Source organism: Spinacia oleracea, chromosome 5, assembly GCF_020520425.1.
Source record: "Spinacia oleracea cultivar Varoflay chromosome 5, BTI_SOV_V1, whole genome shotgun sequence".
NCBI classification, from domain to species: domain Eukaryota; kingdom Viridiplantae; phylum Streptophyta; class Magnoliopsida; order Caryophyllales; family Amaranthaceae; genus Spinacia; species Spinacia oleracea.
Window position 1 is genome coordinate 1435521 of NC_079491.1, and position 25180 is coordinate 1460700.

A 25180-nucleotide genomic window follows, 5' to 3' on the forward strand; every position below is an offset into this window, starting at 1 on the left:
GAAAAAATGTAGCGTTCTTTCGTTCAATCAAACACTATTCGACCCGACCGACCAGTTTAACAAGTACGAGGCAAGAACGTGTGTACTTAGTTTGAATTAGCCGAGTCATGGTATGAGTTGTGTGGACTTGTGGTGCAAGTTGCTGAGTGTCATACTTTTGGGACACGAATTGAACTCTGCTTAAAGGCCTTAAACTCGTCATTGCACAGATATTTCCCATAATTTGGCCATTTCTTCCCTCAAAAGTTTTGGGGGCAGCTACACAAATTGCCACGTCATAATTTTGCAGAAGATCTGACTAAATTAATAAAATATCCCATATATACTCTCTTTGGCAAGAAAATAAAACAATTTTCTCTGTTTTGTGTAAGCAATATGTGAAGTTTCGAGCCCCAATTTTCTAAATAAGATATTAATTCATATATAGATGATAAATCTCCCATTTGCATTGTGAGATAAGTAATGATATGTATTGAGAGATCACTGTCATAATTTCTGTCGTATCTTTCTTTTTTCTAAAAAACAATACTCCTTCCGTCCCGAAATATTTGACTTGTTTTCCTTATCGGGCCGTCCCTTAATACTTGACCTGTTTCTAAAAATGGAAATATTCTAACAATATTAAATCATTTCTCACTCCACCCCTATTAACCCACATACCCCCTACTCCACACAAAAAATAATTAAAAATTCAACTCCTTCTCTCCCCCAACCCCACCTCTTAACCCACCTCCCACTAACTACATTAAAATAATACCCCACTATCAACTACTACCTATTAAATTAAATAAGTCAATTCAAGTCCCTTAAACTCTGTGCCGGTCAAACCGGGTCGAGTATTCCGGGACGGAGGGAGTAAATAAATAAGAAGTGCGTCTTTAGTACTGCACTTGGTGTCTATGGTACAGGTAAACTGTTTCTATTGGTTGTTTAATTGTTTTAGTTAACTAAGGAGTAATTATACAACGAAATTTACTTGTAGTAATGCGGGTTCTTATTAGGTTGTCTTTTGTAAGATTGTTTGATATTTACTTAAATATCTAACCATGCTCAATAATTCACCAGGTAGGTATTAACTATTAAATGAGATTTCTTTTCTTTACAAGAATTTGTATTTTTATTAGAAAATAACTAAAGTTATGCATTACCAAACGATTAACTCATAGATGATGCAATTTTAAAAAACTGGAGGAGTATTTTGTAAAATAAGTGATCAAAGTATCCCAAAATCTAGTTTTGTAACAAAGATAATCTAAATTTCTAATCATTTTTTTCTATTTTGGCTAAAAAATTGGCTTTTAAGCTTACTATGTTAATCACTTGATTTTCGCTCATTATTTTTCATTGAATCTATCGGTTTTGGATCCTCTAGAGTTCTAAAATAACTCTACGCGGTAGAGTTTGAGCAATATCAACCATTGAATGGAAAATCAATGGCTCATATATTTTCTTTCCAAAATCTAGTGATCTCTCTTATTTGTTCTCACCAATATCCACTTCCTAATTTCCCCTTCCCATTAATACGAGCCATTAATTTTAAAATATATGATTTAGATACAACTCTATTTTGTAGAATTTTATTAAAACTCTAGAAGATCCGGACTTGAATCTATCATACTTTCCGTAAATTTAGACTTTTGTTGTATGCAATTTGTAAGATCTCATTCACATTTGATCACAACATTAAAAACGAATAATTGACAATGAAAATAAAATGACAATACATTTCTTGTTGAGTGGAAGATGAATTATTAAAATTTGACCACATTTTCAGGGCTAAAACTAAAAGGCGAGTGAAGTGCTTGGAGATCTTTTGACTCGGTAAAGTTTGCATGTGCCCAAAGTAGTTGGAGAGTAGGTGGGACCATTTTGCACTTTTGCAGCATTCTTGTACGAAATTCATTCATCAAATCAAATTCATTCATCAAATCAAATTCATTTGATAGTTTGGGTGAGTAATTAAATACTTCAGATGAGTAGTTGGGAATAAGTTATTGGCGGCAAAGTTAGTTGGTAAGATTTTCTCTATAAGAAATTTGGAATCAAATACGTATTTATGTTAGTATGTTACAGATTATACTCCCTCTGTCCCTTAATACTCGCACCGTTTTGACTTTTCGTACTATTCACATAATTCACTTTGATCATATTTTATTTCTAGTATATGAAAACAAATGTTAGTATATATAATATATTGTTGGCTTCATCTTAATATATATTTTTAAAATATTAATATTTTTACAAGTTTTTATAATATGTAGTTAAAGATATTGGTGGTCAAAGTTGTGGATTGACAAGCGTGTCAAGTAGAAACGGTGCGAGTATTAAGGGACGGAGGGAGTAGTTTAGTACCAAATATAGTTTACTACGTACTATATATATGACTATGGTGATTCAAATAATTCTTGAAGATAAAACCAAACTATTTCTTCCGTTCCAGATTAATTGTTACACTTACTTTTGCACAAAGTTTTAGGTGATAAGTGCTTGTTTGGTTATCAATTGTTATTTTATTGAAAAAGTAGATGCGATAGGAGTTAGTGGGTATTTTTTTAATTGAATGAGATGGGGTGTTGGGACAAAAAAAATTTAGTGGGAAGAGAGAGACAATATAATAATTGTGGGGTCATTCCTAATTTAGAAATGTAACAACTAATTTGGAACGGACGAAAAAGAAAAGTGCAACAACTAATCTGGGACGGAGAGAGTAATCTTTTAAGGAAGTAATTCTAGGAAGTACATATCCTAATTATCTTTTTGAAAATATCGACACACATCACGTGCATAGAATACTAGTCTTATACAGGTGAAACAATCATAAAATGAAGTGAAATTCTAAGATAGGGAAATAAATCAGATAATTACTAGTCTACCATACACAAGATCAACACACTTTTTACAACAATGTGGAGTAATTCATAGAACGGCAACTAGCCTACTATTTAAGGTTGAAATTTGGAATATGAGAAGGGAATCGGAATTACCTACACTTCATGCTTACAGTTTTTTGCAAGCATAAAAAATGGTTCGTTCTATTTTACCCAAGTATTATAACTTACTTTCACCTTGGATATTCCTCTACTTTTCCTAAACTTATTTTTCTTAAACTTAACTTATTTATACTTAATATAGTACTTGTAACTCTTATCTAAACTTATAAACCTATATTTGAACTTATTTTGTCTTAAACTAAGTGTAAAATGAAGTAAACATCACGAAACCTAAACAAGATTCGACCAAGATCTTTCACTGAAGTTCGTTTATGGGTTACCATACTTACCATACTGAGTTAAGGTTGTTCATTCTTTTTCTGAAAAGGTAGGTCCGTACTCCTTATGTGTAAAGACGACTAACCAATGTGAAATGACTTAAAAGGAGCATGTCCTGTTCTGATGTTACCTCTTCGTTTGTGGTCATGTATGTGTCCCAGAAAATTAATGCCACAAATATTGTGGTTGAGAGTATCTTTTAACAAGACAAGCCCAAGGGATTTGAGTTTACCGAACTGTAAAGAAAAAAAGTACTGAGTAGGTTCCCTTGGTTCAGAATTACATGGGTTGTACGATAAATATTGTACACAGAGGTTAAAGTTGACGTAAAATACTTAAAAGTTACCCTTATATACGTAAAAGTTGTCTATTTTTTACTGATAAAATTTTTCATTTAATTTTAATAAAAAAAAAATCTATATAATGCTTGAAAATCAGTCTTGAGAATAAGGCATAGTTTATATACAAACTTTCATATAAGGCGGTCTATAAAAAAGACTTCATAAGAAGGCATAGTTTATATACAAACTTTTATATAAGGCGGTCTTATAAAAAACGGTTTTTTCATGAAATACCCCTGAGGTTTGCAAAAACGCACCAAATACCCTCGCGTCTTTTGAATCACATAATATGCCCCTATTTTTTCCCAAGTTTGCACCATATACCCCTAAACCGACCTTCCGTTAGTCCTCCGTTAAGTCGTGTTTATAATTCACAGAAGACCCCTATGTGTAAACTTATTGCACAATATACACCTATTTTGAAACTAAGTTGCACCAAATACTCAAACTGCTTTTAAACTTCAGAATTTGATTTCCACTAATCGTTCACCTAATTAATCAACCTAAAAGTTAAACCTAAAACAAAAATAGAAGTAATAATCAAAGAAAATTGAAATGCTCAAACAACAAATCCAATAAGAAATTGATTGAATTGAATTATACTGTTGGTATACATATCAATCAGTGCATTAGTCAATGCAGTATTACATCTAAATCAAGTAGCCACCTGATTCTTAGTATCCCTAACTATGACCAGCTCTTGCTTGATTCTTTGAAGCTCTTCATTAGCTGTTAGAAGAGAAGTCATATCTAAGGCATGTTGGCTCCTCACAGTTTCTAACTCTTTTTTCCATTCTGCTTGTTTCATCCTGCTTGCTCGAATTCAACAGCTCGAAAATTTTCAATCTCTGAAGTATCTTCAGCTCTCTTTTGAGCCACCAAAGACTCCTGAAGTTTCTCATTAGCCTCATCTGCTTATTTCTTTGCCTCTTTCAACTCATTGAGTGCATGATTCTTCTCTTTCAACTCATTAGCCTCATACGCGGTAGTGGCTTCTGAATGATCAAAAACAGAAAACTGACATTAGATAATAACAAAATAGACCAATTCATATCAAAGCACATTACATTCCTACAAATCCCATTTAATTGCGAGTAGTCTGAAACTACTATTCCCACATTATAACACTTCCAGGACCCACAACAACCACTTTCCCAGAGTTCAGCTGCATCAAATTAACCATTTTAGGCAAAACTTATCTTTTTAATTTTCAATTAACACTAAAAATTAATCAAGAACACCCTCCAAAAGTTACAATTAGGGCATTTGCAACCAACTATGAACAACATTCTTTCAGATAGATTAGAACAAAGATGCAGCAAAAATGCAATTAACCTAGCTATATCAATAGGAATTAGATCAAAAGCAACAAAATTTACGCAAAAATGCAACAACCCCAGATTAGATTTACTCTTATATCACTGAAATCACGATGTGGGTGCAATAGAGATAAACGAAGCAATTTAGAAACAAAATCAATGATAAAACAACTTATAAATTTGATTGAAAAGAAAAGAATGGGGGTTTAATTGGACCTTGTTAGAAGACTCTGGAAGCCATCAGCAACCACCAACCTACTGTCGCAGCCATCAGCAACCCCCTCCCAGCCAACGCACCGCCGCGAAACTTCCGCGCCACCGGAGAATCGATAACCTTCCCAACGCGGCCACCGGAGAACGACCACCCTCCGCGAAGCCAAGTCGACCACCATCAGCATCTGATTTAAGTGATCTTGCCTTACCTAATTTGGCTACTCTTGGCATAGGTGAAGCAGGCTTGCTACTGGGAGTATCAGATCTGCCCATAGTTCATAATGTGATCATTACACAATTGCAATTGCAGATCAATTTACCAAAACAGAATTGGGCAAGCCACTCTGATCGATATCTAAATCAAGCGGCAACTAGAGAGAAGGAGGAAGAACATCTGAGAGGAGAGAGAAAGAGAAAGAGGTTAGAGTTTTTTTTTTTTGAATTTATGTCGAAAAACATGTATTAAGGGTAAAATAGTAAAATACTACTAACGACAGACTAACGTCTGTTAACTGAAGGTGCATCTCATGAACAGTACTAAAAAATAGGGGCATATTATGTGATTCAAAAGACGCGAGGGTATTTGGTGCGTTTTTGCAAACCTCATGGGCATTTCATGAAAAAACCGTATAAAAAAGCTTTCATTGGAGTATAAGTTAAGTAATGGAATCAATTAGTCAAACACTATAACTAATTAGTATAGCACTACAACCAATTAGTTAAACAATGAAACTAATTAGTTACACACTGAAACTAATTAGTTAAGCAATGAAATCAATTAGTTAAACAGTGAAAGTGGTCTTTCCGGTAAGGCGGTCTTACACAAAAGTTGTCGTAGTTTATAATGTCCATCAAAGTCCAAAAAAATATAATGCTATATTAATCATGTAATAATCCTAAATTATCCCAATAATGGTGCTTTTTTGTAACCTCAGCAGAAGCCCCTTACAAATACAGGACATTTGCAAATGCAATACAAAGAAAACCCTAAATCTAGTTCATATTTTTTTTTTAAAGACCGAGAAGGAAAATTTTAAGAAGAATAAGGTAAAGCACATGAAATCTAAGGTAAGAAGGTTCATGTTACAGTGGACACATTAGAACGTCTTTTGACAGAACAAAAAATTCCAACAATCTAACCAAGAATTTCTTTGACTTTGATCTTCTGTTCTTCTGTTAATGAAGTTGGAAACAAGACTTCGAATGTGACATAGAGATCCCCTTTCTTGTTGCTCAAATGTAATGGCATTCCTTCTCCTTTAAACTTCCTCACTTCCTTGGGTTTAGTAATACTCTGAACATCATTGAGATTTTGCCAGATTAGAGCATGTTATCGAACACCAACTTTTGGTGTTCAAGAGAGAAAATTGAATAAAAAACAATAAAATAGGTAGATAGAAAGGAAGAGAGAGAGAGAGAGTGAAACCATTTAAAAATTGGTGTTCATGAACATCAAATGGAAAACCAATTCCATGTATGGAAGACTTGACATCTGGCATATTAGGGGACCAAACAATATTGTTTTTTTTTGGTCAAAAAATGCAAAGTGACATGTTAGAGATGGTGTTTTAATTGCAAAGTGACATTTTGGAGATGGTGTTTGATAAATATTGTCAAATATTGTTGGTCTTGGGTTTGGTGTTTGGGAGAGAGAAATATAAAAGATTATATTTTATTCGGTTGAAGTCCAACTCTTGATGTTTGATAAATATGATCTTAGTATTTCTACAATTTATTGTCATTTGGTTTGCAACAAGTTATTTCTTCAGTTCTAAGATTAATAAGTATTTGTATTATGAGTATGATTTGTGAGGAAGTATGAAGAACTAAATTCCTCAAATGTGCTATTTAAGACTAGCAAGGTGAAGTATAATCTTGGAGAATATAACAGGTTTTTTGAATTTGTGTTAGAAAATTATGAAATTATAAGCTTGATAAACAAAATTAGTACGGAGTATTTCTACAATCTTGAGCTTCATTTGGTTTGCAACAAGTTATTTCTTCAGTTCTAAGATTAGTAAGTATTTGTATTATGAGTATGATGTGTGGGGAATTATGAAGAACTAAATTCCTCAAATGTGCTATTTAAAGTAGCAAGATGAAGTATAATCTTGGAGAATATAACAGGCTTTTTGAATTTGTGTTAGAAAATTATGAAATTATAAGCTTGATAAACAAAATTAGTATTTCTACAATCCTGAGCTTCATTTGGTTTGCAACAAGTTATTTGTTCAGTTCTAAGATTAATAAGTATTTGTAATTTGAGTATGATTTGTGGGGAAGTATGAAGAACTAAATTTCTTAAATGTGCAATTTTAGACTAGCAAGATGAAGTATAATCTTGGAGAATATAACAGGTTTTATCTATTTGGGTAGAAAATATGAAATTATAAGCTTGATAAACAAAATTAGTAGTAATGCACATGAATCATTGTTGCAATAACCAAGTGATTGAACTCTCACCTTTGAGCTGATGTCGACCAAGTGTTCATCAAGGTGTTTAATTGTCTTCTCAAATCCAACAAGAGCTTGAACCTGAAAGCACAAAGTTCAATCATGAAATTTAAATAATATGAGACGGCAGGGATTAAAAGATGCATCCCTAATTTCAAGCAATAACATCTGTCTAAATTGGCCAAAGCATGATAGGCATAAAAAGTATGGGCATAAAATTACTGGAAACTGTTTCCCCCCTTCAAAATTAATCCCCTAATAAATACTCTCACACCAGGCGAGCCCTAATATAGGCATAAAAAAGTATTAGTGATGACTCCTTAATTGTTATATGAACAATAACACAAATTTTTCTGTCTCCTTGCTAGATAACAATCTATATTATTTACCGAGTGTACTTAATTTGAGAGCAAAACACTTCAGATCCTAAGACTGGTCAAGTACAAACTAACAGCTAGCAAAGATGTGGCAATAAATCAGCTTAAACAGAATGCCTAGCTAATTCCTTATCTTTGTTATGGGGTAAAATTATATGAACAGAAGAATGTTACTCTGGAGTAACATCATAAAAATCATAGCATGATTTGCTATGATTTTGGCCTTTACCGGTTATAAGTCAAATAAATTTGGTTATCCTGTGGCACATAAAAGCATGCCCATGAAACTGAATAAAAACACCAATAAAGAGCTACTAGAGCAACTGAGCAACTTACAATACTTGGATACATATATATTCAAAGAATCAAAGGTAATAATTACCAGAGTTATTGTAACAGTTGTACGCAAGTCATTGCCATCTCTATTGAATACATCATGGGGCGCTGTACGGATACGGAACTGCAGAACAGGAGGTGGTTATTAATATGTACTGTCTTTAAACTACTTCTCATACAAACATAATACTTCTAAACGGCACAATGTAGGAAGAGCTTATTATCTAGAAACAGAGTATTAACAACATAGAAAGCCTACCTTCAAATCTCCTGCTTCTCCGTCTATTTTGGGCTCGCCGTCTTCATAGAAAAGAATCTCCTACAAAGTATACAAGGTGCAGCGTGTTAAGAAGGATAATTCAACCTTTAAGACAATTTAACAATTAATAGGGGAATGTGGGATAAAAGGAGGTAGAGGGAATTCTCAATTCAATTGGTAGAAGGTACACCCGGTTGTATGTAGATCTACATGCAACCGGGTTGTTTTATAATTTTAACCCCTCAAAGAGCACATTTTTATAGTTAAAAGCACATTTTATAGTTAAAAGCACATTTTTACAGAGTAAAATCACATTTTTACAGCTTAGAAGAACATATTATCAAAAGGTATGCAATTAACCATTAAGGAAATTTAAAAATATACACTTGAATAAATTGGAGTTCTCAAATTTGAGCGCAAAGGCTTTGAGAGGATATGTAAATTGTTGTTGCTTGCTCACTTCTTAGATTTAGGTTTTTTCTTAATTGGAAGAAGGCACTCCGTATAACCGTATTACAGTATTTGAAAAAACATATCTGCGTGGAAATTGTAAAATGTGCTTTTAATCGTAAAAATGTGTTTTCCAACTAAAATTTGTGCTTCTTGAGGTGTTAAAAAATTACAAAACGACCTGGTTGCATGTAGCTCTACATGCAACCGGGTTGTTCCTTTTAATTTGTGACAATTTCATGTCAATTCCAGGTAATGTCAACTCCTTTTAATTTGTGACAATTTCATGTCAATTCCAGGTAATGTCAACTCTGAACGGGTCTTGTTGTTGCCGACACTATAGCTTATAATTGCAAACATGATCTATCCACCATCTAGCTGTCCACAAGTATTATTTCCTTTACCCTTAACACACCAGGAATGAAGGGTAACACTCCAGCAAGAATATTCACCAGCTTGATTCTGAATGACTTTGCTGCGACATGTTTAAAGGAGGTGGTCCTTCTAACCTTAATATAGAGATATTTGCATGTATACTCATCCATCTTATTCAATTCTAGCCCTCAATATAATTTTTATGACTTGGATTCTTATACGGAAAAACTCAAGGTACCCAAGGAGGAAACAGGTGTTTTCCCAAGAGTTCAAAGATAAAAGATGTATCAAATTCAAGTACCCGAGAACCTGAAGCCTTATAAATGAGTTATGACTTATGAGTCCAACTATTTTCACTTAGATCTTTGCTTTCCTTTTTCTACGAGTTTTCCAGGATAGCCTCTAGAGTAGTGTCAATTTGTCAAACCAATAACAGGTACATAGTAAGGGATTCTTGATGTTTATGTACAAAGTGGATTATTGCAGCACCATCTATGTAGAACAATTTTAATGTGAGGCTAAATGTTGAAAGCGACTTCAGCTCTGAGAACTGGAATAAGATTTGATTAAAAAACATGAATTCATGATTAAATTGCCAAGGGAAATGGTTTAATACGGTCCAGGATGGGCTAGTATTTATCCCAACATTAAAAGACATCATTTGATCAAGGAAGCACGGGATCTAAGCTTATCAGTCAAAACAGCCTTCCACTATATACATGGGACCCAACCCAACACCCAATAGAACTGTCTTTTACCATTGCATTATCCAGACAAAATACAGTACACAGTACAGTAAGAGTCCCATAGTATGAAGCGAAGACATTTGTTCAAAGACATCAGATGTAAGCCTCTAAAAATAGATAAAACCTTACCTCTCCGTCTTTCATCCCTTTCTCGATATCTACTGTTAAAGAATAACCTTCGCGTTCATATTTTACATTTGGACACTTGTCGCAAACCTGCAAAACGTAGAATGAAGAGTGTATTAGTTAGATAAAATACAATGGCGCCTGTAATAAAGCACATCAAACTTCAAACATGATGGATCATAGTGATTGTTAAGACTGTATGACACCCACCCTCCCCCCCAACCCCACCCCCGAGACTCTTCAAAAGAAAGGTCAAGCATAAATACATGACAGTCTAACTCTAACCCAGACAGCCGGGTCATAAACGATTACGGATAAATTATAGCTATTAGCCTATTACAGATTTACAGCATGACCGGGTGAACAACACACCAACTACTAGCGAAAGTCACAAAACACGGAAAGCATACTATGACACTAATAAGCACAATCATACCTGCAGGAAAAAAAGAGGCTTCATGATAGTAGCTTAAAAGCATTTATAAATGCCATACCTGCTCCGTTATCTGCTGGTACATTCCTGGACCTATTTGGCGATGATAGACCTCATTACGACAATTGCAGTCTCTTTTTCCTGATGCCGGCTTTATGACATTTTTCTCCCTCCACACCTGGCATGTACAAGCCAGATAATTTAGGTATAGTGATCATCTCAAAATGAAAAGTTATGTCCAGCTCTCTAGTACAAATTATAAATAACATCCTCTCAAGTCACCTGCTGGCATACAACACCGCTAAAGCATGGTCACACTACTTATTCTAAAAATATTTGTAGTGGGTTAGGACATGCTTTCACAGTACATGAGATTAGATAGCCTTAAAGTAAGAAGGAGCTCTGCTTTCTGTTGGGTTAGGTACACAGAGTAGTACTAAAAGGAAAAAGATCGGCTAGAATCAGTGGTGGATCTAGAAATTTTTAATTTGGGGTTCAAAAGCAACTTTATAACACACAAAAGTACTTTTTAATTTTTTTGAAGAAAATTCCTAATCCAGCTACAGGCGAGATCCATATTCAAGAAAACCAAAGTTTTTTTTTTTGTAATACTTGAATGTTCACTAATATGAATGATTCAGTTGAGGAAGGAGGAAGAAAAAAACTACGAGGGGAAATTATTTTCTAACCTCACGGGAGAGACAACAAAAAAATACAAAAAAAACAATATAAATAGTATTGTACAGGTCACATTCTCACTTATTCTCCTCAGTCTTTGCGTGCTAAGGAATGAATGAATGATGGCTTGCTTTAGACCTTAGAGTTTGGACAACTGGTAAATTGTACCTTGTCTAGTTGTCTTCTTATGTGCGTTTTGATCTAAAAGGGGGAACAAAAGTATAGGCTTACTGATCTGAGCCAAGAAGCTGGCCAAATCATTACAAAATGGGGATGTAGATGCTCACAGTCCAGGCCATATGGACTCACTACTGCCTAGAACTAAAGAGAAGGGTTATTTTCAAAATAAAAAATCAGTAACTTCAGTCAAGAGAAGGGCAAACTAAACCACAATGGAAGTCAACAACAGGGTAATCCAACCTTGAACGAGAAAAAGGAAAGGGAACTACGAAAGAGAGACAAAAACTTATGTTCATCCACTGAACTCAATTTCATAACTTCTGACAGTAATCGAGGATTAATAATTTACAGCAAAATTTCAGATGACTAATTGGGTAGAGAAATGCTGCTCCACAACTTATGCATGTTTTTTTTTTTAAATGCATAACTCGTGAGACATTTCCTGGTTGTAAAAAATGCAGTCATTCTATATTTTCTTTTTTGTATCGCCTCTACGGTGATGTGATTGGTGTCCTTCTCAATTCATGCAGCAAAAAGGTCTCTCTATAATTAAATAGCATTAATTAATTCAGAAAATGATATAAACCTACCTTCATTGTGCCTCCCATGTACAGATCTTCCAATGATGCTTCTAATTCTACAATCACATCATCCCCTTTCAATACTTTCTCTTCCTCTTCCTCCATGCCTCCTCCAAAGAATCTATAAAAACATCAAAATTGTGAATTAGCTTGCAGATCAGAATGGCCATTTATTAAGCTAACCTAATGCACAAAGAATTAAAAGGCGCATCATCAAGCAAGTAGATTTAGACTTTGTTGACAATAACCACAACCCTACGTTACTGTCCTTGGAGCAGGGTCTCAACTCTAAAGTAAAAGAACTTACTAACCAAATTCTATCTGGTTTAAGTTTAACAATTATTATATTTACTACCAAACGAGAAAACTCTTACATATCCTTGAGTTCCAAAGCAGAAAAGATAAACAAGGATATTTAACATGTATTCTAAATCATATACATGAGACAGAAATATCATCAAGACCAACGCACATATGTTTCAAAAAGAGTCCTATGGTTTGGTGCACAATGGATTATTAATTTACTTATCTTTAATTGGGAGTGGGGGGGGGGGGGGGGAGCAAAATGACCACTTTAAGTTTGTATTTGCAGAAAGGCTAGTTTAAAAACCTTCCTTCTATAAGTCGCAATTAAGAATTACACTATGAAATGGTCCAGGCCAATGTATAAAAAAGCTCAAGGAGTCAAGGCGCACCAAGGAGATTTGGAGTTCCCTACGGCGCACCTCATTGAAGTGAAGTGCACCTAATGAACTAGAAAATGTGAAAGAAAATGTTGTTGACTCAGGGGGTGCGCCTCAGATTTCTTCGAAATAGTTTTGCCACGACCACAGAAAGCGCATGGACCCTAACGCTCTGCACCTCAAGCGCACTTTTTTAAACATTTGTTCAAGCTAATAATAAGATGCGCTTTTTGTAAAAAACAATCTTCACAAGGTTCTTTCTAACCAGAAGAACCAGTCTTCATTTATTTCTTTTTGTCAAAAGAGAACCAATGTTCACAACTTCCTTTTTTATTATAAATTTATAATAAAAAATAGTCTCCACAAGTTCCTTCTGTTCATTTGACCTTCTGGCACTCTACATGTATAGGCAGAGTTCATTCTAACTACTAAGCCTGATATGATGACAGTTGCACCAGACCACCAGTAAATGATTTGAAAATTCACTCCCCGGTTACCCATACACTTATGTCCAACTTGTAAGACCAACAAAATGGTCTAACTCAACTAAATAGTTATCCTTCTCTTCCTTTTCCTTCAAACATTTCAATGTACAAAATTCCATTTATCAATATGTTTCAGTGAACACTGACATTGTTTTTCTATCAAGGAGGAAATTTTTAGCAGTAAACTATGTATAAGCATAACCCATATCCCATCCACTATTGGCATGACACTCATAACCCCTATTTCCCTGATTTGTTACCCAATAACCTACTAACTATTTCTGAGCTTTAAGTCTATTCTACCCCAAATTGTCCTAATCTCGAAATTAAATGCTCTCGGAAAGAACATTTCAGAGTACCACATTGTCCACATTATCCAAGTAAAGGAGAGCGTTTTCTTTCAATGAAGGATTGACAAGAAAACCAACTTCGTTCCAGTAGAAAAACTAAAACATTAACAACATAAAAAATCAGCTTCACTTTTCCAGAAGTGCCAGTACAAGGGATATATTAACTTACTGGCTGAATACGTCCTGGAACCCACCACCACCACCACCACGGCTTCCGCCACTTGCGGCATATTGTTTAAGACCCTCCTCTCCGTACCTATCATATACATTCCTCTTCTCACTATCTGTCAAAATTTCATAAGCTGCCAAAAACAAACAAATCTTAATAATCAAATCCTAAACCAAAACACCTACCTAATTAACCTCTGACAATTTTAAGAAAATAAAAATATTCCAAAAATAATAATATCAAACCAACATTTGAATACAACTACCATATATAATAATATAAAGCACAATTTCAAATTAACTAGTATTTCATAAACTAAAAAATTGCCAGCAGCAAGATTTTCTGACATTGTTGCTATGATTTATCTAATTTGAGTGTAAATTGATCACCATTTCGCACTTGTTAACAAAATGGAAATATAATTAGATGTTAAATTAAATCACTATCTATTTAACTCCAGCAATTTAAAAGTTGCAAATACTCCGTAACTAATACAACAAACTTATACTCTATAGCAATTTAAATAACTACTTTGTAAAACAAAAGTATACAGTTACATACTACATTTATTGACATTGTTAATACTTAATATAATTTATCTAATTTGACCCCAAATCTATCACCACTTCGAGCTTGATTAACAAAATGATACTCCGTACTGTAATTTGATACCAAATTTGATCATAAATTGGAACAGATTTATAAAAAAAGTGAATTACCATTATTAATCTCGGCAAATTTCTTGGTGGCCTCCTCATTGCCTTGATTCTTGTCAGGATGATACTTCAACGCGAGTTTCCTGTAAGCTCGTTTGATCTGATCATCTGAAGCTCCTTTCGGCACTTGCAATATGTCATAATAACTCTTCCTAGATTATACCCAAACAAATTACACAAAAATCAGCTCTTCGTTCATTCATTCACAATTTCATACATAAAATTGAAAAAAAATATCAAAAATTAAGAGGAGAGAGAAATGAGCATACGCTGCAATGGAGAAAACGGTGTAAGATAAAATGCAAGCGAGAAACAACAGATTCAACGTTGTTCTCCGAATCGCCATTGATTTGCTCAGGAGAGATTCGTGATCTCTCCACTCCGAATTTCAAATTTCTAGGGTTTCAATTCAGAAAATGTCTGGATATTCTAAACTGACGATTGATTGATTGATTGAACAATTGAACAATTGAACAATTGAACAATTGAACAATTGAAATGCTTCCCTCAATCTCCACAAAACTCGGATTTTCGCTTGCGCTCTCTTCTTTGAGCAGGAGTGTGAAATTTTTGTTTGTTTTTGCGAAAGAAGAGTGTAAAAAGTACGACTGGGTAATCAAACCGACGTGTTCTTAATCGAAATCGACCAATCAGAATGCAGTTTTTGTTGGCTGTGTCCAATGGGAGAACGCCACGTGGGATGCTCTCGTTAAAGTTGGGTGTTTGCCGTTTCAGAACGGCATGGACGATATGAGACATTGGGACTTTTGGGATATGTAAAACTTTGAATTTTCATGTTAAGGACTTGAACGTATTTTTTATATTGACTTATTTTAATAAAAATAAATTTAATAAACATAAGTTTTTTCGCATCATTAATGAACAAATAAGTTCTTTTCAGTTAAATTAAGTTCAGTTATTTCAAAAAAAAAAAAAATTAAGTTCAGTTAAATTAAGTTGTACTACCTCCGTTCCTAAAAGTTCTTTACGCTTTCCGTTTTAGTCCGTTCCTGAAAGTTCTTTACACTCCTACTTTATTCCATTTTTACTCTTATTTGGCCCACCATAACTTACCCACTCACAATACTTTAATATTAGTTTCCACCCACTCACATTGTTGGACAATTTATAGCCACTCATTTTCCATTTGTTACCCCACCATCACATGTTCACCAAAATTCCTTAATTACCGTGCAAATAGTAACCGTAAAGATCATTTAGGAACGGAGGTAGTATTAAACACAAGGTCTAAAGGAACATTTCATTTCAAATACATGTTTGAATTTTGGTCTTTTATTTTGGATTGTGTTTTGTTAGATTTATGGTGTGTTTTCCTCGCCTTCAAAAAAAAAAAAAGTAAGTCGCAATCATATCATATCGGGTCTATAAGTTACAATCAGGTCTTATAAGTTGACTCTCTCAAGTTGATTATCTTAAGTTAACTCTCTTGCGATCGAATCTGATCATTCCAATAAGTTCCAATCATGTTTGATCATGTCTTATCGGGTCGATAAATCAACTTTTAAGTTGTTCCAACAAATTTAGTTATGTTCGGTTCATGTTTCACAGGGGAATAAAACGCTCCTCTTAAGTTACGATCTTGAAAATTTTATGTAAATACTCTATAAATTAGAAGATGATCTCTTAGCTATATGGCTGATAGCCCTTTGGCTACTAGAAAATTAGGCCATATAGTATAAGTTTTGTACAATTTACTCAAAGTTGGGAGAGAGAGGGGAAGATTAAAAATTCACTAATTAACTAATTTTTGAGGTAAGAGCGACATGACCCCTTTAGGCCATAACAAAAGCGGTGCCAGTGATTAGATCTCTACATATATCACGATTGGGATTCAATTTAACAAAAACCTATTACCAGGGCCGGTTCTGGGGCAGCGCGGGGTGAGCGACGGAACAGGGCCCCCAAATTTTAACTTTAAATATAGTGTAAATAGTCTCCTAAATAAGCATAAACACTAAATTGGAGCATTGGTTAAGGTAATATGCTAATAAATCAAAAGTATAAAAAGTTATGTTTTTGCTCGCTTGATTTTGGGACTTTGACTTTTTCTTGGGCTTTTTTTCGGAAATTACAATGATTATTTCCTTCAGTTATGGGAACTGTCGTTCAATTTTCCCCAACTTGTTCAAATCATTCAATTAAATTTCATCCATTCTTCCACAAATCTTGTTCAAATTTAATTTTATTCTTCTTCCCCAAATTAAATTTCGTTTAATTTTTTGACAATTCTTTTGTAAGGGGTGGTTTTTTGTTTAATAAAAATTGAATTTTTGATTAAAATAATGAATTGAGGGCCCCATTTTAAAAATTACACAGGGCCCGATTGTTATGGAATGATTATAGCCCCGGCACTTACCTATACATGTCCTGGAAAAATTACCCCTCTTTAAATTGAAGTGAACTTGATTTCATTTAAATGGACAATAATGACTGAGTCTCGTTAATTTAAAGAATTTGCTTGGAGAGGCTAGACATCAATAACAAACTTGAATGAATTTTCTTCATGCAAGTTCTTTTTTTTAGAATCTCACAAATGGATATAGGTAAAACTACTTATATTTCTCATTCGGGATTACTTTTACTTGTTTAGTTCTAAATGAGTAAGAAAGCTAGCACCGGATACAACATATACTTAGCTTAATAGGCGTACTCAATAACACCTGATATTACCAACATAAGTTGGTGGAGTTGGTGGGGAACTCACCTTGTGACTTGGAGGTCACAAGTTCGAGCCCCATCAATTGCAAAATGCTTGGGAGTGGCTCAAGCGATGACCTGCGGAAGCTGGGCGGGTTAACCTGTGCTAGATGCTGGTTCAGTTAGGGTCCCTTCTTCTTACCTATTAAAAAAAAATAATAACACCTGATATTTTGTTGTGATTTTGGAGTAATTGTTTCCGACTATATTATAGTTAATGACTTAATGTTGTCATTTTACTCACACATAGAGATAGGTATTCCAAACTACTTTTGTTGCCTATTCGGGGATAATTTTACTTGTTTGATTCCAAATGACTAAGAAAGTTAGCAATTAATACATTCATACAGATTTATCTCAACGGGCGTACTCAATAACACCTAAAGTTTGTTGTGACTTTGGAGTAATCGCTTCTCACAAACTTCTTGTTTTTAATAAAGAAAAACAATGGTCAAATCTATAATCTAGCTTTATTTTGTGTTAAAACCCGGTCCATCCTTAGGGGTAATCCGGATTTAGGGCGAGTTCTGGGTGGATAGGTTCCAGTCCCCTCCCAATTATTGTTGTAGAGGATCGAACACGGGTCCTATCTACCAAGTTCAGCCTCAATCACCACTAAACCACCAAACAATTGATCAATCTAGCTTTATTATCATTGTTCATTTATTACTCCGTATTATTTTTATAATAGTGTCAAATGTTTAGTGTTGAGTGTTGACCTATGAGTCTATGACTAAATATGGCCCAACTCACCAATGCTTAGTCTTGAACTCTTGATATTGGACAATAGAACGGACATATAGACCAAAAGGGCCCTTAGTGATTTCCAACTTGGAAGATGTAATGAGAAAAGCAGTTCAACACATTGGACAACCCTATGGGCTTTCTTATGGGCCATAATCATGCGTAGTATAGCCCTTAATGGTTCTTTGTGTCATTTTATCTCCATCCTCCAATTTATTTAGTTGCAACATGTTTTTTTTTCAATGGAAAGAAAAAAAAACTTATTAAATCAACACTTATATCTATTGAGACTTGAGAGTAAGGGGAATGGTAAGAGAATTCTCAATCCCAACCACAAGCAGATAGAGAGGCTCGAACTTAAGTTACATGGTGAGTTTTCCACCATCTCTCAATCTCCGCCAAACAAGCTTCGTTTGCAACATGTCTATTTTTGTTGCATTCACAAAGTATGCTTTGACTATTTTTCATTTATATTTAAGAGCGTCGCTTTGGTGAATCACTTGAGTCCTGATACATTTTCGACAAGATCTCCCTCTTTAATAGCGGTATCACTACCAAATACAACAATCCATGCATTCTCTTTCTCAAGCCAGCAGAGAGGGAGAAAATTACTATGTTTTTGACGGAAAGAGGGAGAAAATTACTAAATATGTCTCAATGTACGTTTTTCAAATATCAATGATTTTACAAATTTAGTTATTGATAATTAAATATTATCGGCTGCATTTATGCATTGCCAAGCTCAAAAATAAAAACCGAAATACACTAAAACAAAGCATGTGATATATTCACTTTTTCATCATACTAACATATATATAAAGTACCAATGAAGTCTTGACCAGCCTAGTGGTTATGATTGAGGGCATATATACAATAGTTGTTAAGATCAGTATCTTGAAGAACACAAGTAAACTTTGATTTTCTTGGAGGGTGAAAAACTGTTTAGATAATGACACAATTAAGATGTTAAATCCCTCTCAAGCAAACAAGCAAGTTAACTCTATGACAAAATGATGTATTCATATGATGCACGATTACAAACTAAACGAAGTTCTAGAAACTATTCGGTGGTCCCAAACTTAGGTAAAGCACACGCTAACCATATTATATGACGAGTTTCTACCTTGAAATCAATTGTGAGTACGGTTAAGATGAAAATCAAATCACACTCAATTTAACTTGAAACGAATCCAAAGCACTTTCTTTTTTCTTGCAAATCATATGGATGTTGGCAAAATATTTGTCATATTAAATGAATAATTGTAATAAACCAAGTCATTTAGAAACAAATTTAAAGTAGATTATATCAAGTCCAATCCACAATATGTTGTCAAAACTACTAGAGATTTTGGACTCTTTTTCCATCTCTTTTTTTGATGAAATTATACAAAATGGAATTTAGTATTTTGATATTATATGATTAACCCCACCCCTTAAATATTCGATGTTCAAGATTAGTTAGTTGATTGCCTTGTCCCCGGTTGTCCAATTCTAAATGCGTGGCTCAATACAATCTACAAGTACTTAAATTATAATCAACTTAACTTCTTTTTTTTTTTAAACAGAAAGAAACAATAAAAGTTAGGATAGTCTTTTCTCAAAACTATATCCTAACTTATCTAAAGATAAAAAATAAGAAAATTTACTATCTATGTATGGGTCAATTTCTTAATGCATTTGTATGCGATGACCTAATGCGGCAACATAATCTGCAGCGCGATTGGCTTCCCTATAAATGTGGCGAGAATAAATACTATCAAAATTATTCAAAAGTTGTTTGACATCATTCATCAATACTTGGATAGTTCAAATGATTGACTAAATTATCCACCGACATTGAGTTTTTCACTGCAAAATATTTATGATTAATAAATTATCACCCTCAATGAAAACATGTCGTATATTTTTTTCGATGGCTAATAGAAGACTATTACGAAGAGCTGTTGCTTCAGCAAGAATCAGAGAGGATGTTCCAAGATTGTAGGTTCGACTAACAATATTATTTTCTAAGTGGTCTCTAATTACTACACCAGCTGTTCCAGAGTTGTTACGAATTGACCCATCAAAATTAATTTTCAAATACCACGGGTCGGAGGTGTCCAAGCAACTTGCGTGGTACGTGGAGACTTTGAAAGAGAATTATTATTAATGTTCACATCCAATGAATCAAGACGTGTATGCATATTCCATTCCGTAAGAATCCTGAAAGCTCTACTGTATATTCCCATCGATGAGACAGGAGATTGTCTAAAAATGTGAGCATTACGTGTTTTCAAAATACTTCAAATGGAAGTTATGATCTTTTTAGTCGATAAGGTTACATTATTACGGAGTTCACGGAAGAGAGAAAGAATAGAAGAAGATCGAAGATGAGTACCAATCCATCGAACTGAGGCGTTTGCATCCCAATATTCTCTAACAACGGGACAATGCAAAAATAAATGGTCTTGCGTTTCTCTAGAAGTAGTACAAAAAGGGCAATTATTATGAATGTTTATATGACGATAAGATAAATTATCTCGGGTCGGGAGGCTTTTATGCAGTAATTGCCAAACACAAATTTTTAACTTTGGAGCAATATCTAGCTTCCATATCCAAGAAAATTCTCACTTAGTGGGGGAACAAAAAGTATGTGCTAGCCATGTAGCAGATTTAACTGTAAAATCACCATTACTATAAAAACCCCAACAAGGTTCATCTGGTAAGTCACTTACTGGTAAAGGGATTCCTTTGATAGTTTGCACAACATAGAGAGGGAGAATCAACGAGAGGGTAGGAATATCCCAAGTTCGATCATCTGTGATAAAATGATCGACTGTAAGATCTAGATTTTGGATTACAGAAATGTCCAAGTTCAAATGATTGACTAAATTGGTAGAAAAATACCAATTATCGAGGCAAAAAAGGACATTAGATCTCGAGCCTATTTTCCACCCGAGACCCTTGAGAAGAAGGGATCTAATTTGGAGGATTTTTTTCCAGATCCAATAATCCTTTGCTTGAGGTTTACATTCAAAAAAAGTATTATGTTGCAAATATTTGGCATGGATAGTCTGAACCCACAAATTATTATGATCTATCTTCCAACCTAACTTTGCCAAGAAAGCAGAGTTAACAACTTCAGTTTTTCGCAGTCCTAGACCCTCTTGGTTTTTAGGCTGGCAAATTTTATCCCACGAAATCATGGGAAAATCTTTCTTTTCTGGGGATTGCTTCCAAAAGAAATTACGATTAATTTGATCTAAAGAGTTAGAAATAGTATTTGGAAGACGAGCGGTCGTCATAGCATAAGAAGGTAGGGCCTTTACGTCACTTTGAATTAGAATTGTTTTCCCTGCTTTTGAAACTAAATTAGAAGACCAATTATTCATTTTTTGTTCCGCTTTTATGACTTAATGGTTAAAATTCTGTTTGGTAAACGACGTAGTGTTGAAAAGAACGCCTAAGTATCGACCCAAAAAATCTTTAGATGTCATATTGAAATAACTTGCTAGATGTTGTTTTCTAGCATTGGTTACCAAGTTGCTTAAGTAGTAACCACACATGCTAACCGGCCTATTGCATGTTACAAGCATTTTTTGAACGGACTATGGAACAACTATTATATACTCTTTCTGTTTCATAATAACCGATAGGTTTATTGTGTCAGAATAATTGATATACACTTGATCTTTTATATTCTCAAATGATTCACTAATATTAAAATGTTTTTACCTTACCTACTACTCCGTAAAAATTACTCTCACCAACGTACCTTCACATATCCCCGATCCGTTTGTTTCAACGAAAACATTTTCAATAGAATATATTTTTTTCACGGATTTTTTTTTCCAAAGAAAAACACAATGGTAGAATAATTTTTCTTTATTTGTTTCATTAGAAAAAAAACATTCACTTTTTTTTAAATGCATCACTTGAACGGATATATTTTGACAATGCATCATTTCCCATTAAATATCTCTAATTTTATTTGTGATAATTGTAAAAAGTTTATATTATGAAAATATACATTGTCACTAATCCAACACTTTTTTGACTTTTATATATTCACAAAATACATTCAAGTCAAACATAGTATATGAATAGTGTCAAAGTAAGAGTGAAGCAGTTAAAAAACCTTAAAGGAGTAATAGAGAAAAAGAAAATAGAAGTGGAAAGGAGATGGTGGAAGAAGAGAACGAAAAATGCAAGGAGTATATGTAGAGGTGTGAGGAAATGTGACATTTTTTCTTTTCAAAAGGAAAGTGTTTTCACCCCTTTTATAAAACAACCAAAAGAAAAATCATTTTTCAAAAAAAGTGTATGTTTTCCGTCAAAACAAACAGAGCATAAATAGTAAATACCCTTTTATATTATAAAATCTCATCCTTTAATTTATTAACTACATGCATGTCTAAAATAGCGTGTAACGAAGTAATTATTTTGAAACAGAGTGAGTATCTTATATGGCATAAACCCGCATAATCAATTGAATTTCAACCTATCACAATCATTTTCGGGTTTCCTATTAAAAAAAATGTTTAGATTTCCATTTCCCCACCAAATAATTGAATTTCCGATATTTTCCAAGGGTTGTGAAAGGATGCACCCACTAACATGATACAAATATTTATATATCTTTTAAAAAATAAAAATACTCTTTCCAAATAGCCATTCTCTATCGGTTTTTGCTATTAATAGAATAAAAATAATAATCCATCTGTCCCTTTGTATTCGCACCGTTTTGACTTTTTGCACTATTCACACAATTCACTTTGACCCTATTTTATTTATAACTAGATTTTTGCCCGTGCGATGCACGGTTTCTATTAATTTGTTACGTTAAAATAAAACTCCTATGTATATCAACTGCTATATTTTATATATTAGATTAGATTGGGTTTTTTTTATTTTGGATTGAATTTCATTTTCGATTTAATTTTTAATTATTATAGTGTTTGATTTTGGATGAAATTGTATATAAGAAATATTAATAATTAATTAATAAAAATATCTACGTGGCACCTAACTATTTATCTACGTGGCATTCGACTTTTTAATTCAAAAATGATTTTGAAATCTTATTTTTCATTGGCCGAAACCATTAGATTTCCTACGTGGCGCTCTAATATTGGATTAATGTTTATTTTGGATTGAATTTTATTTTAGATTTTAGCCCGTGCGACGCACGGTTTCTATTAATTTGTTACGTTAAAATTAAACTCCTATATATATCAACTGCTATATTCTATATATTAGATTAGATTAGTTTTTTTTATTTTGAATTGAATTTTATTTTAGATTTATTTTTTAATTATTATAGTGTTTATTTTGGATGAAATTGTATATAAGAAATATTAATAATTAATTAATAAAAATATCTACGTGGCACCTAACTATTTATCTACGTGGCATTCGACTTTTTAATTCAAACTTAAATTTGAAGTCTTATTTTTAATTGGCCGAAACCATTAGATTTCCTATGTGGCGCTCTAATATTTGATTAATGTTTGATTTTGGATTGAATTTTATTTTAGATTAGTGTTTGATTTTGGATGAATTTTATTTTAGATTTATTTTTTAATTATTAGAGCGTTTGATTTTGGATGGAATTGTATATATTAGTATTTAATTAATTAATTTAAATATCTACGTGGCACCTAATTAATTATCTACGTGGCATTCGATTTTTTTAATTCAAAAATAAATTATAAATCTTATTTTCCATTGGCCGAAACCATTAGTAATCCTAGGTGGCGCTCTAATATTTCAGCAAATATGCCTCCTTTATATATATATATTAGATATATAATACATTGTTAGCTTCATCTTAATATATATTTTCAAAATATTAATATTTTATAAGTTTTTATAATATGTAATTAAAGATATTAATGGTCAAAATTGTGCATTAAAAAGCGTGTCCAGTCAAAACGGTACGAGTATTAAGGGACGGAGAGAGTACGAGATTATCGTAAAAACTTAAATATATTGTCATAAATCGAAGAAGATTGAAACTTGAAAGTGTATTAAAAAACGACAAAAGTAAAGGGTGTAAGTTAGCAATTAGCAATTAATGATGATGGTAACAATTAGTACTGTTTTGCAGCACTACTAGTGTCATATGATGAACCACAAGCCATTCATAAACAATTGGATCAATTACTTCCACGCTACATGTTTTACGTACAACTTTGAATGCTCGAGACTTTGGTGAGAATTGTGTAATTGTGTCACCACTTTGAACCATTTATATCATTCTACATATGCATATTCCTCGAATTTAATTATTACATATATAATTAGTTTGAGTTTAAGTTTATCTACTAAGTAAGAATACAATATATCTACCTAGTTATTAGCTAAATAGATGTCGAGATGAAAGGAACGTGCAAGTGTACATGTAGCTTTACAGCGCGTCTCATGTGTGACCAGCCACACTATCAATTTGATGGTGTGACGCACGTAGCTAATATGGACAAAGTTATAGACTGGTATTACTTGATTTAATTATTACATATATCATTAGTTTGAGTTTAAGTTTATCTAGTAAGTAAGAATACAATAATATCTACCTAGTTATTAGCTAATTAAATAGATGTCGAGATGAAAGGAACTTGCAAGTGTATGTAGCTTTAAGATGTCGTCATATTAAACTAAGAATTAATGAGTTTATCTCTAGTATGTAGGAGATTCGGGAAGGAAGTAACGTTGTTTTATATTCACCTGATTTTCACTTAATTTTTCTGAATTTACCTTATCTGAACTTATTAAAACTTATCAAAATTTACTTTAGTTATAAATTGTACTTGACCAACCCTAATTTTTTTCGAACTTATCTTATCTGAACTTATCTAAACTTAACTAAACTTATCTAAACTTATTTTTCTGAAATAAGTGGAAATAAGGTAAACAAAACTGGGCTTTAGACTCTTGGATAATGTGTTAAAAGAACTGAGTTTGGAAATCCAAGACTCACTAAAGGACTTCATTCTTAATTTCCAACCAAATCAAATTATGTCACATCATCACAATTTATCTTACTTAATTAACTTTATTAGGAGTTTAGGTGAGATAGAGGTCAGTCTGGGGACTGAGGATAATGTGTAAAAATAGGGAGAGTCTAAATAAAAAAATAAAAAAAATGTAAAGATTAATGGAAAGCTAATGTGGCAGAGTATGAAAAATTGGGGTAAAAT

At 33.3% G+C, this 25180-nt stretch overlaps 1 protein-coding gene across 1 annotated transcript; it reads right to left on the reverse strand.

The window, feature by feature from the left end:
- Window positions 1-5999: 5999 nt before the first annotated feature.
- LOC110777283 (dnaJ protein ERDJ3B) lies at window positions 6000-15140 on the reverse strand. The gene is made up of 10 exons (XM_021981892.2): window positions 14810-15140; window positions 14544-14692; window positions 13825-13957; window positions 12147-12258; window positions 10760-10876; window positions 10269-10355; window positions 8569-8628; window positions 8356-8433; window positions 7606-7677; window positions 6000-6436 (listed from the first exon to the last, which is right to left on the reverse strand). Exons 1-10 carry the CDS (start codon window positions 14884-14886, stop codon window positions 6278-6280), a joined length of 1044 nt encoding a protein of 347 aa, XP_021837584.1. The 5' UTR covers window positions 14887-15140; the 3' UTR covers window positions 6000-6277.
- Window positions 15141-25180: the final 10040 nt, after the last annotated feature.

What these genes read in the sequence shown, in the direction of transcription:
- LOC110777283 (XM_021981892.2), bottom strand. Translation starts at nt 14,886, where the DNA reads ATGGCGATTCGGAGAACAACGTTGAATCTGTTGTTTCTCGCTTGCATT. An exon ending in ACATGGGAGGCACAATGAAG is followed by an intron (nt 10,877 to 12,146) that starts GTAGGTTTATAT and finishes TGTACATGCCAG; the next exon opens with GTGTGGAGGGAGAAAAATGT. An exon ending in GAGAAGCAGGAGATTTGAAG is followed by an intron (nt 8,434 to 8,568) that starts GTAGGCTTTCTA and finishes CCTGTTCTGCAG; the next exon opens with TTCCGTATCCGTACAGCGCC.